The 14410-nt window shown below is 32.7% G+C and overlaps 1 protein-coding gene across 3 annotated transcripts in view; it reads left to right on the top strand.

The window, feature by feature from the left end:
- Positions 1-14410, top strand: part of PHIP (pleckstrin homology domain interacting protein) — a 138220-nt gene that overhangs the window by 15739 nt on the left and 108071 nt on the right. For all 3 annotated transcript variants that reach the window (XM_058307067.2, XM_058307065.2, XM_058307066.2), the window contains exon 7: positions 13178-13338. In XM_058307067.2, the coding sequence (XP_058163050.1) occupies positions 13178-13338 (161 nt within the window). The remainder of the gene's footprint in view (positions 1-13177; positions 13339-14410) is intronic.

Genomic DNA, 14410 nt, shown 5'->3' with positions numbered 1-14410 from the left:
TATTTACCTTTGTTTCCTCTATTATGCTGTGAGGTCCTGGAGGACACACAGATTGTTTTACTATTTTTATAGATCCAACTTCTCTGCATCAGTAAGTATTAAATGAAGAGTCAGTCAGTAACTGAGGAATGGGGGTGGAACTATAGAAAAGGTTTAGAAATGGGTAAGTAGTTAAAAATGAAATAGTTGGTAGGAATAAGAAGAGATAGGTTGGATCCAAGGATAGCTTTGAGGCAAGGGGGGAAAAGCCCAGAACTAATTTTTTAAGGAATTAAATTTATGAGTAAATTGGGTTAGTTTATCTGCACAATTTAAGAACCCACTCTTGAGCTAGTCTCAGTGCTCTTTTATCCTGTTTTATTTTATTATCTGCTTATATACCCTGTCTGTCTTGTATCTCCTTGTCGTTGAGATAAATCATGAAAATTGGACTGACTCTACGACTGGAGACCCAAGGTGGTCAGCTGCTTTCCAGCCCTCTAGAGATCCTCCTTTAGAAATATTTCAAAAGCAAAAAGCACAAGTTTATTTTTCGATCAGGTAATTGATGTTCAAATCAGTAACACTGCTGACATGGATTTAGGGGAATATGTTGTTATTACTAGCTTCTAATTCTTTTACTCTGGAAGAGGTGTGTATATGTACATGTCGTAGCAGCATTTACTTTCCAAGATAGCAGTGGATCTCTGACGTTTTCCCTTCTCCCACTTCCTTAGCCATATTATGCCTCTTTTCAGGTATAGTTTCCTCTGTATTTGTCTTCGGTAGACAGATGTACCTTCAGTAATAAAGGAGCGTGTGGGTAGATCAGGAAAGAAGAGACTAAGATACATTAAAGTGGTTTTTAAAAAAATTAAATTTGGAGATTTAATGCATCTCTGACTTGTGAAAAAGATTGCAATAAATTAAGTAGTCTTTTACTGATGGCTTTGTTTCCATCTTCCTTACAAACTTTTAAACTCTGTCTTCCATTTCTCATCTTGTTTGGTGTTTTGCCTAGATATTTGCATACCTCTGTTGTGACTTCTGTGGCAAGGTTACTATTATACTGTGAAGTCTTGGTGGGGATAAGAAGTCTTAGGGAATTCTTAAAAACATGTGAATATAAGGAAACAGCCTTGCCTTGAAATTCAGCTTTACTATCAAACAGCCAATGAATGCTAAGAAGCCTATTCATTATAAGAAGTCTTAGGTCTCATGTATATATGATTTTGTGATTCTCTGAGAAAACTAGTTTCGGAAAGGCAGCAAGGAATCACTTAAAACTAGATACAAATCTTGATTCTCCTTTAGTTTGGCCATGTGCCCTTGAGTGAATTATTTATTTTTTCAGTCCCTCAACTTGCTCATCTGTTAAATGGACTGTTACCTACCTTTTTTTGTTATTCGGAGATTTAAACTAAATGTAATATATAGTCTAGACACAAAGTAGGCAAGAATAAATGTTACTTTGTGCCTTTTCTTTCTGTAATTACCAGAATAAATTTGTTATTACATCTCAAGTACTTATTTGAAAAGAAGACTCTTCTCCTTTCTCAACTTTTTGGTGTTATATAATTATTAGAAAGATTGTTTTGCATTGTTATGTATCTGTACAGTTTAACACAATTTTAACATATAATGGATAGTATAATTTAACAATTATTGAATATATAATTTAGTAAATTGTAAAATTGTAATAATATTTTGTAGTTTCTTTCCTGTTCACTTACTCCTTCCAAGTATTCTCTATACAATCATGTACCTTCTTGTACCTTTCCTTTTGCTCAATTTATTCTTTGTTCCTGGTTAAGGTATCTACTTTTCACTTTTAAAATACATTTATTTCAACTTATTTCTTGTTTCCAAGTCTTAATTTTAGTTGTATAGTTTTATACTTTGTATTGTTTAATCATTTCAGACTTAGCTTTATTATTTTTTAGTCTTTGTTTTGTAAACTGTTCCCCGAATGAGCTTCATTTTTACAAACTGTTTCTTTTTTTTAACTTTTTCCTTCCTATTCTGCCCCTAGCTTGCCTGGCCCAGTCCCTTTCCTTTTTTTTTTTTTGACTTTAAAAACAGGTTTAATAGGTATAATATGGGAACATTTTCAGAACTTGGGAACTGTCCTGAATGACATTAAAATGACAGGTATAGGTCGTTACATATCTTGCCGTAACCTACAAAATTGTGTGGGAGAGAGTGTAAACTACAATGTAAACTATAATCTGTGCTTGGTGACAATGCTCCAAAATGTTTTCATCAATTTTAGTGAATGTACCACACTAATGAAGGATGTTAATGTGGGAAAATGTGGGAGGTGTAGGAAGTGGGGCATATGGGAATCCCCTATATTTTTATGTAACACTTATTTAATTTAAATATTTTTAAAAATAAAAATAAAGAATATATTTTAAAAGAACACAGGTTTAAGAGATCTCCAAGATGTATTTTCATTTTTGTTTTTTTATGAGAAATAAAGCTAATGCTCTTTATGACAGAGTGCAAAATGTATAAAATAGGCATTTATTTTTTCTTTTGCTTAAATTCCTTTTCAAATTATGGTTGACAAAAAAAGGGGAGAAACTTTGAAGAATGACAGTTTCTTTAGGTGAGTTTAAATTGTTGCTCTTGTAGTGTATTTTTTCTTTTGTAAATAATAAGGTGAAATTTGTTCTTAGATTGCAGATGTGGTGAGGGATTCCTGCCAGCCACATCTGTGATATATCTAACAAGAAATTCCAGTAGTTGGTTAGGAAGCTCTAGCCATTTTCTGTTTTAGATTGCCTATTTTCCAGACTAATAGTGGATTTGAAGCTGAATTTTCATAGCTTTGTAAATAAAGTTATTTATATTATCAATTTTTAAAATTAGGCCTCTGATTTTTATTTTGAATTTCTCTAAGGGTCCTTTGAAGTTAGAATTTAAATATTTTCCTAGATATCTTTTGAAACTGGCAAGTCCATGATTAGACTGAGACTGAGTAGATACTTTAAAATATAGAGTAGCAATTTGTTCACATCCTGAAGGAAACTGCAGAGGGAAAAAGTAATCTTCCACAAAAGCCTTATAAAAAGTAAAACTATCTGTATGCAGATTTACTTTTAAAATATATCATTTGGAGCAGTCAATATAAATGATAGTATTACCTTTTTATTTATAAGACATTTTGTCACATTTGCTTTTATAGCAATTCTTGCAGATACCACGCCCTTATTCTACTTTATTAATGTGGAAACTGAAGCTTAGAGAAGTAATAACTAAGTTATATTTCTGGTTATTTTTCTTCAGATCTTATTGCATTTAATTTTTTTTTAAATTTCCAGTTATGCATTTAATTTTCTATCATGTTTATAAAGCACTTGCTTGTTTGCCTTCTCTGTCATAGTCTTTGTTCTTTATGCATTAATGTTGTGCCAGCTGTGTCCATTTATTGGTTTGGGTATAGTAGCTCTTGAAATCTGCCTCAATATGTGGATTGTAAAGACAGTGAAACATAGTATGTTCTTGAGAAAAACCTTAGGAATCTCTTGGTGTAAACTAATTAAATTTTTTCTAAAATGAGATTTTGTTTTTTGAATCTTTTGAGTTCTTTTGCAGAATAAGCTTTGCTTTTAGTTATATCCTTTCCGATGCGTTCTCATTGCAGTTGAAAGCTAAAACCCCAATAAATTATCCAAAAGCAGATCTTTATATAATTACTCCTACATCCTTCCTTGTAAATATGCTAAAAACTTTCAACCTATTGTTGTTGAAACTTAGTCCAAATAGCTAACATAACTTAGAAAGCAGTCTGCCCCTGCTTACCTTATCAAGCTCTTCTCTTGATACCCTTCCTGCTTTGTGTGCTAGCTATATCAGACTTCTTTATGTTGCATGAATGCTCTGTTCTTTTCAGTCTTAGGCTATTGTACATGCTGTTTTCCTCAATGTAAAATATGTTCCCCCACTCCCAACGTTCTTTGGCTGTTCATTTTTCAGATCTTAGTTTAAATGTTAGGTTTTTTTTTTTTTTTTTTTTAAGAAAAGTCTACCTTGACCCCATGATTTCCCTCTCCTCCCCAACACACACACAATATGTCTAGAACCGTTTGTTCTATTTCAGGATTTCCCTATTCTTTCTATTTGATAACATTTATTGTTATAAGTCCTGTTTCATGTCTGTCTTTCCTCCTAGACTACAATTTCCAAGAGGGTAAGTACCATGTCTTTTCTTTTTCGCTGTTATACCCCTAGTCATACAGGATAACGGTGTTTATAGGTGCTAGATAAATGGTTGCTGTCTCAAAATTGAATTATTAACGTGCTGAACAGAAGACAGCTATGTTAATTTAACAAAGTTATTTAAGGGTAAAATGAAATTTTTAAAATAAATATTTTTATTTTAAAAAGATTTAAAACTGAAAATACTGTACCATTTTTTTGTTTTCTATTTGAAGTAACACTGGTTTCCAGGAAAGAAAAGAGGCTCCTAGTAGTTTTAATAATGCCTGCATTTTTTGGGGGTGCTTGTTATATACTTGGTTCATGATTTTTTTTTTTTCCCTTAACTCTGGGAATCATCTCTTCATTTTCTGTATTTTATTTCAGTTAGTGCTTGGGTTCTCCTTTTCATATACATTATTCACTTTTGTGGTATCTTGAAAATCTTGAAAAGTCTTGAAAATATGGTGTCTTTCAAAATGAGATTTTAGACTGTAAGGCTAAACACCAAAATTAAATATGTAGGTATTTGGAGGATAGCTACTATGCATACTAAATATTTTAGTTATAGTAAGAAAATGAGAAGGAGAACAGCAGCTTTCATGGGTATGAAGGAGGGAAGACACTTTTGTGGGTGTTAAATTGCCCAAGTGATTATATATAGCCTTTTACTCTTCTACTCCTTAACTGCTCTTCCCACCACTATCCCCACTTTTTTGTGGACAGAAAGCTGATTACAGGATTATCATTCTACGGTTGCAACTCCTTTTTCTTTAACTGAAGTTGGGAGTATTCCTCATAGTTACTGTTAAGGTGATTCATTCGTCTTCTTACTGTGTTAGTTGGCTACTAGTTACAAGTGCAGGATGATAGAGACCAGATGGTGTTGTAAAAAAACAATCTATGTTGAATCATTTCCCAAATTATCTCTGGCCCTAAAATTATGAATATTTGGTTGTCATAGCCTAGAGAATATCTGCGTTAGCAACTTTAGAAGAATTACCATGTCAAGCTTTCAGTTGTGGCTTTTTGGTGAATTGAATGTTAAAAGTTCCTTTTAATACCTTCCCAAATAAAAGTGAGCACAAAATGTCTTTGATGTATTTCTCTTTACCGTAGAAACTCAGTGGGAGAAATTTTATAAATAAAACTCACTAACAAAATTGATATTCCATGGTAATATTTCATGGCTTTTAAAACAAACTAGATGTGAATTCTTTCCTTTATAGCATTTTTCAATCTACCGTCAAATAGGCAATGATCATTCCTTCATATACTTAAGTATATACCTTCATATACTTTAGTATACTTAGTCTGTAGGGTTTTTTTCCTCTTATGTTTAAATAATTTAAATTTCTTATATCTTTATCCCTTGGTCTGTTTTTTTATCAGTCCTTGAATTTAGTTAATCTTTTAGATACTTTAGATTTTTCATATTGCTTTTATGAATTCCTTGAGATAGATTGAGTACCACATTGTTTAATTTAAATATTAAATCAGGATGACTCATACAGTCAATGGAGAAAACTTGGAAAACAACAGCTCAAAAATCAGTGTGTTTCATTACATATCTGCTGCTGGTACTTCGACATTTTTCTTTTCAGTCTTTTTTCCTAACATCTGTCTCCATAGATAGCATATAGTAGTTTGGTATGCTCTTTGGCCTGAGACTACCTGTGTTCAAACCTAGGTTTCACCTTGGGGAAAGTTAGTTAATCATTTCTGTCCTTTCATTTCCTTATTAATACCCACACCAAAGATGGGTGAGGATTAAATGAAAATATATGTAAAGTGCCTGGAATAATGCCTGGCACATAATAAAGCACCCAGTAAATGTTAGCCATTTTCCAAACCTGCACATCATAATGGTGTTCTGTTGTCTTTTTTTGCCCCACATTGTGTATTGTATTTTAACATTTAGCCACATTAATAATTGCATCGGGTAAGAGTTTTTCTATCATCAGAATCTCGAAGTCTTGCTAGTAAGAACCCCTCTTTTTAGCTTTAAGCCCTGGTGGCTTTCCTTTTCCTTCATAGCCATTTTTTCAGAGTATTTGATTTCCGACTTTAGCGTAGTCTCTCCTTTAGAGAATTAGCTGTTTTTGTGACACCACCCCCAATCTCTTTTCCTTTTCATTAGAGTACTTTTATGGTTTTCTAAAACAAATAAATTTTATGTAAATTTTTTTGCCTTAAGTACTTTGTATATTTATTTGTTGGACCTTCTGACATCACCAACTCGGTATGTAGACAACTGTGACCTTCAGTGAACTGTGAAGGTCATTTTTGTAGAAATTGCCCTGTCAATCATGGATGTAACATTACTTTGTGGGAAAAGTATTCATTACCATCCATAACTGGGGATGGCATTTATGAGCGGTAAATCGGTTTCAAATTTGGTTTCATATGTTTTTGCCTATGTCTTTCTCACTAATTTTGTTTAAAGTTTAGTTAATAGGTTTACAAACTTTTGTTTTATGTTATGAGCTATTAATCTTATATTTAGAAAGCCTTTTTTAATAGAAATTGGAGATTAAGACCTAAGTGTACTGATTGTTCAGAATTTACTTTTGTACTTTAGGGACTTTTTATTTGGTTATTAGTTACAAATTATAATTTCATTTGCATTTTATTTTCAGAAAATCTGGCAGCTTTCCGTCCAAGTGTTTTCATTAATCAGAATTACAGTTTAAACAAAATCAGTCAAATTGTGAAAAATAAATTAAAAAAAAAAGTTTAACATTCTGGTAAAAATATTCTGTTGTTTCCTACCTGATTATTCTTTTTTTTCTATTCAGAAATGGACTCAAGTTATACTGAGATACCTTCTGAGTTATATATTCTGTCCTCTCGTCTCTTCACCTAATTATTCTACTGTCACACATAACAAAACTGATTCTCTGGATTTTGGAACCTATAAGCTATATGTTTTCCTTGCATTCATTATGATGCTAGCAGGTTCTAGCTTCATGAGTTGGCAGCAGTCATGGACTTAGTTCTCAGGCCCTCTTGTTCCGAGTGTTGAGATGGAACAATTTGCTCACAAATAGTAGACATTGTGTATCACCTATTATTGTTCTTAACATGTAACCTGTTACAACAGAAAAACTAACATGAATTTTGGGTGATTCACAGTAATTTTAATTTTTCCAAAAAAAATTTTTAAGCCATGGTTAATTTTGATCTTGGATAATTTATTAGTTTCACTATGTGTTCTTGTACATTTTACAAAGTACTTTGCAAAAGGAGACTAATCCTGAATATTTTGGGAGGGAGATAATGGTATTTCTGCTTTAATACTTTGTAGGTTATTATGTATTTTTCAAATGTCTATCTAAAAAATATACTTACTGAGGATATTGCGTATACTCTTTTATGGCAGTTATCTGATGTTTTTTTCATGATATTGATTCAAATAGTAGAGATTTATATAGTGAAAAACACTGAGGTAGCTTTATTATGCTTAGCTTTTTCTAAATTCATTTGCATTGAAAACTTGAGCCCAGCTTAAAGAAGAAAGCACCATGTTTCTGAATAGAAAAGTCAGTTGTTAATAAGTGAATGAAATTCAACTCACATTTCCAACATGGGTTTTTTTAAAAAAAACCTCTCAGTAATTAATCCCTTATGTTGGATGAGATAATATGTATTCAAGAATAAGTCATTTTAAAATGAACTCATAATGAGGAAGAATAGCTGAGTTTATATTAAAACATAAGCTTATACAAATTAAGCTTTTGGTAGTGGCATATAGATCCACTGCCAGGCAGGTCAGTGGCCTAGCACAGAAATATTTGTAAGAGAATTTAATTGCAATTTAATTTGGAAAAGGGAAGAATCAGAAGAAAATGGTAGAACAAATGATTATTTAGGGGAGAAAATGACTTTAGAGGCTTATGTCAAAGTCTGTATTAAAACTCCAGATACATTAAGGATTTAAATGAGAAGAATTACAAAAAAGTAAGATAAGGCGGCGGCCCAGTGCTTAGGGCGTCCGTCTATCACATGGGAGGTCCGCGGTTCAAACCCTGGGCCTCCTTGACCTGTGTGCAGCTGGCCCATGAGCAGTGCTGATGTGTGCAAGGAGTGCCCTGCCACGCAGGACTGCCGTGTAGAGTTGTCCCCCGTGTAGGGGAGCCCCATGCGCAAGGAGTGCGCCCCCTAAGGAGAGCCACCCAGCGCGAAAGAAAGTGCACCCTGCCCAGGAATGGTGCTGCCCACAGGGAGAGCTGATACAACAAAAAGAAACACAGATTCCCTTGCCGCTGACAACAACAGAAGTGGACCAAGAAGACGCAGGAAATAGACACACAGAACACACAACCAGGGTGGGGAGGGAAGGGGAGAGAAATAAATCTTTTTTTTAAAAAAAGTAAGATAAAATGTAAATGGATGTTTTTATAAGTACTGGTTGAGTATGAGCACTATTCATATTAAAGAAATAGAAGAAATCAGAAAGGAAAGGAAAATATTGATAGAATTGACTAAAATTTGTGAAATAGTGGAATGTCAAAGAACAGTATAATATGCAAGTCAAGCATATTGTGGAAAATAATTCTATTAATATAATTGGCAAAATTGAAGCTTAGAGTAACTTAGTCTCCAAATGTCAGCTTTGAACATAGTTTTGTCAAACTTAAAGCTTGACTCTTATCACATTAATGAATGCAGCATATCTTAAAATGGTGCTTATGTGGAAAACCTTTGCAAAATTTTGCAATTTTTTAAGTGGTTTATGGATTTTTCTTCTATCATTTTATTCTTGTTTTCTAAATTTATTATGTATTAGTATTGTGATTAGAGAAATAAATAAATTTAAGAGGATAACTAGGTGTGAACTAAAAATAAGTGTCGTAGGAGAATTTATTATCCTAGCACCAAGAGAAATAATGAATAAGAACCTGTAGGCTACATACATACGAAGTTGACTCTAAGAAATTGTGGCTCTTTTGTTTATCTCTAATAATTAGTTCTGTAGACACGTGTATACAGGCCTGGTTACTAAGACTGATTTTGAGTTATTACTACAAATGATACTTTTCACTTTTTTGTTCCTCTTATTCCTTCAGATTTTAAGGGGGTTGATATTTCAAATGGATAATAGGCAATGATTTCCAGAATTTTTTGTTCATTTGTTCTGCTTTCAGGAAATTGAGTAAATATAATCGCTTTTACTCCCCCCATGTTAAATCTATTTAGCAGGGCAGTTGAAATGAAGGCTATATAGAGATAATCTGTAATCTGTCAGATAAATTCTCTACTTTCTCTTTATTTCTAAACCTAATTGTATTGTTAATGTGTAACTCAACAAATATATATTGATCATCTAGTAAGTGCCAGTCTCATTGTCAGTTCTTAGACTAGTCAAAGAACAAAAGAGACAAAGAATTCTGCCCAAATGGAGTATATTATGATGGACTGGGGGAGCAGAGAATATGTAATGTGTATTGTAAATGAATAAATGTATGGTATCAAGTGATAAGTGATGGATAAAGAAAAAATAAAGACTTCAAAAGAGGGATCAGGAGTTATGAATGGTGGTAGGGGTAGAGTTGTAATTTTCAATGGGCTGGTCAGATTAGAGCTCATTGAGAAGGTGACAAAACTTGAGAAAAGATTTGAAAAGGGTGAGGGAATTAACCATATGGGGGGGAAACATTCAAGGCAAAGTGAATAGCCAATACAAAGACCCTAAGAGAGGAGAATGTCTGACATGTTGAAGTAATGACAGACATGAGAGTGGCACATATAGACTAATATAAGTAAGGGGGAGAAGTAACAGGTGAGGTCAGAGTGGTAATGGGAGATATCATACAGGGCCTTGGTAGGCTGACGTGTAAGAAATTTGGTGTTTACTTTGAAGAAAATGAGGAGCACTGCAGAGTTTTGAGCAGAGGAATGATGTTAGTGCATAATCGGTTAGGAGGCTTTTGCAGTTTGTTGTTCTTCCTACAGAAGGTGACATTTGAGCTGTCCCTAGAGGATAAGAAAAAAATTTGCCAAGTGAAGAAGATAGAGATTTGCTTTGGCAGATTTAAGACTATTTCCCATCACCATACTTAATAAAAGTAAATGCACTTTTAAACCAAAGGCATATATGCTATTTGATTTAAGGTTCAACTGTTATAATTCATATAAAGAAGTTATCCCTTTGTGACCTCTTATATCTTTTTAATCATGCTCATTTTATAAATTGATGTTCTAATTTAATAAAATTTAAGGAATTCCTATAATATGAGGGACATTTCCTTTTATTCAAAAATTCAATTAATCTGTTATCATTTTTTAGAAAGTGAATAGTTGCCATTTGCCTTTCTACTATAAATTAAATTGCACCATCTTGTTCATCTTATTAACTAAGATTCATTTATATACTTTTTTATTTAAAAGGCTTTACTCTCAGTTGTGGAAAATATGAATAAGGAAGTATATCTGATCTTAACGTACTTAAAATCTAGTAGGGGAGATAGAATTCTGCAAATGGTATAATAAAAGAAAATTAATTCATTGAAAGGGAGTCCTAGATTATAAAACATCTATCTGTTCCATCTGGTCAGGCATTCCTCACATTCAACCTTCTCAGTTGAACTTCAACTTCCAAACCATACTTATATTTTCTTCTCTTACTCCTTGTACTTAAAAAGATTGAACCACAGGATATTACCTGAGAACTCAACATACTGTTCTCTGCATATGTGTGAGTATATAAACTGGTTGAGCACAAGGACTCTGGTAGGTACCTTTATATCATCTTCCTTAGGACACAGTTGTAGTGTAAATATTCAATAGTTAATGGCTGAGCAATATGAAGAGTAGTGCTGTTTCACCCAGTTGCATAGTTATGTTTCTGAAAAAATTTACTTGGAAAGTTGACTGTAATGGAACTTTTTTTTTTTTTAATAAATATGGAATGCTTCAGGAGTCTGCATGTCATCTTTGTGCAGGGACCATGAGTATATGTGCTGCCATAGTGAGCACTGTAATGTAACTTTTGCAAGCACATAATCTTTTTTTCAATTGACTTAGTGAAAATAGATTTAATCCCAATTTAGATCACTAACTTTTTTTTAATTTAAAGGGAGTGTTTTTTTACTTAGAAAATACTTTATGTAATATCTTATGTTTAGCAAATATATAAATGTAGATATTTATATGTCTAAATTACATAAATATTTTTTACATCTCAGATGACAGTCCTCATTTTTCAGTTCTGTTTATAATTCATCTAAAAATTCTGTCATCTATACAAGTGCTTGATCATCTTTGGGAAATAACAGGTTTTGATATTATAATTATCAAATCATAGTTTCATACCTGAGCAGTATTAAATATTTTCACAAACTCTGAGATTTTGAAAATATAAATTTTGGATGGAAGGACATCTTCGCGATGGTAATACACTCAATGCTTGTTTGATGTATTATCACTTCTTATGGAATGGACCGGTGGGTCTGAGATGTCAATTATCCTTGTCTATTGGATAAAACGATTTGAGTTCTTGTTTGGCAGGACTGTTGATGTCTATAGCTCTGTGTGATTCTTGCTTTAAGTCAGTCTTGGCACCAAAGTATTAGAGAACGAGCGTCTTTTATCAGGCCATATCTGCATCAGGAAAAATATGTCAAGGGCTGAACCATGATGGAAACTTTGAATTACTTTTGAATTATTGTATAATTAGTTTAAGCCTATATGTGTTAACTCAAAACTATCAAATCTAGCCTTAGATATTCCTAGGTGTTGAAGTAGATTGTTGCATAGAACTTGTATATGAATCGCAAGAGAAATACTCTAGCAAATTATAAAATAATAGCTGGAGAAGAACATATAAGCATAATATAATTCTTTCTAATATTAATTCCTTTAGAACCTGCAAAGCATTCATTTACATATATCCTCACCATCCCCCATGTGCTTTATTTTGTTTGCAAATATAGTATGTGGTCTTATTGTATGAATAAAAAACTAGAAATACTGAGATTCTTTACAATACACCTGAGATACTTATATTTCATCAATTTTAGAGTATTGTTACTTGGCTCTACACCTGTGTTCTATAAATATAAACACACACACACATGAATATTTAACCGGGGGTGGGATGCTAAATTTCAGTGAGAAACTGTAGTGTGCTCTACCTGATGTAGATAGCAGTAGCAGTCAGAAAAAAAGTTTTATGTAGTAAAGATAGTTTATAAGGTAAATAATGTGCCTGCAGATCAATCAACACATACTTATTGAGCACCTTCTTTGTCCATAAACTGTCAATATAGAAAATAAATTGAGTAGTAGTTCAGATGAAGGAGAATATTTTGTGCCATAGTCAGCAGATTAAGCTTTGTGGCAAAAGAAAAATTTCAGTGAGATCTTGAAAAATGACTAGAATGGATGAGTAGAATAAAAGAGAGCTAATACCTTTTAGAGAAGGTGCTTTGTACATGTTGGGCTGAGATATCTTGTTTATTTTTTTCATAATACAAGTGAATTATTCCTTTGTCTTCATTTGTCTTGAAGTTTTTTCTTAAAATATCATTTGTGTATCAAATTTCGAGTGTTAAAGGAATTGCTGGTCGATGAAAAAGTAAATACCACTGGATTCTAGTTTTAACTGCTTTTGTAAGAAAAACTCTCAGATGGCTTTTTGAAAAACAGCGTCATGTAAAATGCTCTTGAAGAGTATTAGAGTAAAGAAGTCTGGGTTTTAATCCTATCTCTGTGCTTCTCTTTGTGACCTTAGACATTGTATTTGCTAGTTTATAAATTGAGGATAGTAGTGCCTGACTTAACCTATAATATATTTAAAACAGCTTTTCATGGGTTGAAGCATTACACATATTTTGTTATTGACTGCTTTGCACACTTAATTAGGAGCCATATGAATTAGAAAGCTTCTTTATTTTTACCTATATATGAGAAATTGAAATATTTGAATTCTTAGATGATAATTTAAGGAAATTAATTTCTGGTTATATTTATTTACCCCTCTTTTTCTTGGTAGCGGATACTTTATTTTCAAGGAAGCTGAATGGGAAATACAGACTTGAGCGACTTGTTCCAACTGCCGTATATCAGCACATGAAAATGCATAAAAGAATTCTTGGACACTTGTCATCTGTGTACTGTGTAACTTTTGATCGAACTGGCAGACGGATATTTACTGTAAGTAAATTTTAAAGTATGATCTTTACCTTCATCCATACGTGAAATAGAAGAAACATTGTTTATAGCTGAACTTGGAAAAAAACATTGTTTTTTTTCTTTTAATGGGAAATTGAAATTTCAGGTAATTTAACTTATTATAACAGAAGAGTTTTCTTAAGATTGAACTTTTCCCAGCCTTAAACCAAGGGCATTTCCAAAGCTTGTTGAATTATAGGAGAATAGTAAATATGCCTTTCTACATTATGTAAAGGAAATTCCCCTTAAAATGTGGTAGAAAAAATTCTGAGAACATCTAACAGTCTTTATTACCTTATGTCCTTAACACCTTATTCTTCAAAATATTTAATGCGTGTTAAAAAGGGCTCTTTGGGTTTATTTGCTGCTTTTTTTTCATTTTAAAACTTGTTGAATAAGAAAAAGCAGACCTTATTTAGCTTTATTTTAATCGAGAAAATTATTTGTGGAAATAGTTCATTTGAAGATGCCTTAACTACTATATCCACTAAGAGTAATACTGTGCTATTATGGTTATGCTTGTTATTAAACCACTACCCTGTAGGCTGAGGGTATACATTTATTCACAAGGTCCTTAATTTCTTTTGAAGCAGGAAAATGGGAAATGGAACTTAAAATGGAAATTCCCATCTCTGTCTTTGGAGGGAATAGCTGGGAATTTTATACAGTTCTGACCATTACAGATACCTCTTTTTAGTAAATATGCTTACAAACTGAGATTATTTATGACTGCTTCTTTTCCCTCACCCTATATCCAGTCATCTGTGAAACAACTAAACCGCAAAATAGGGGAAAGAGCCTTTCTATACCCTTCTTTTCCCCTGGCTCTAAGCTACCTTAGGCATTTGCAGATTACTTCCCACATCAGTATTTTCCCCTTTTTACCTTCTCTTATATCTTCATTGTTCTTTATGAAACAAAAAGGGAAATTTTCTAAACATTCTGAGAGAGGTTGTTATTTTCGGGGCAGAAAACAGGCAGTCTATATTTGGTTAAATGCTTTGTATTTACGATAGTAATTTGTTCTCGATTAGTAATTGAAAATTAAATTTAG

The sequence above is a fragment of the Dasypus novemcinctus genome, chromosome 11, assembly GCF_030445035.2.
Source record: "Dasypus novemcinctus isolate mDasNov1 chromosome 11, mDasNov1.1.hap2, whole genome shotgun sequence".
NCBI lineage: Eukaryota > Metazoa > Chordata > Mammalia > Cingulata > Dasypodidae > Dasypus > Dasypus novemcinctus.
Note: the sequence above shows the minus strand (reverse complement) of the source record. Positions and strands in the feature narration are given on the sequence as shown.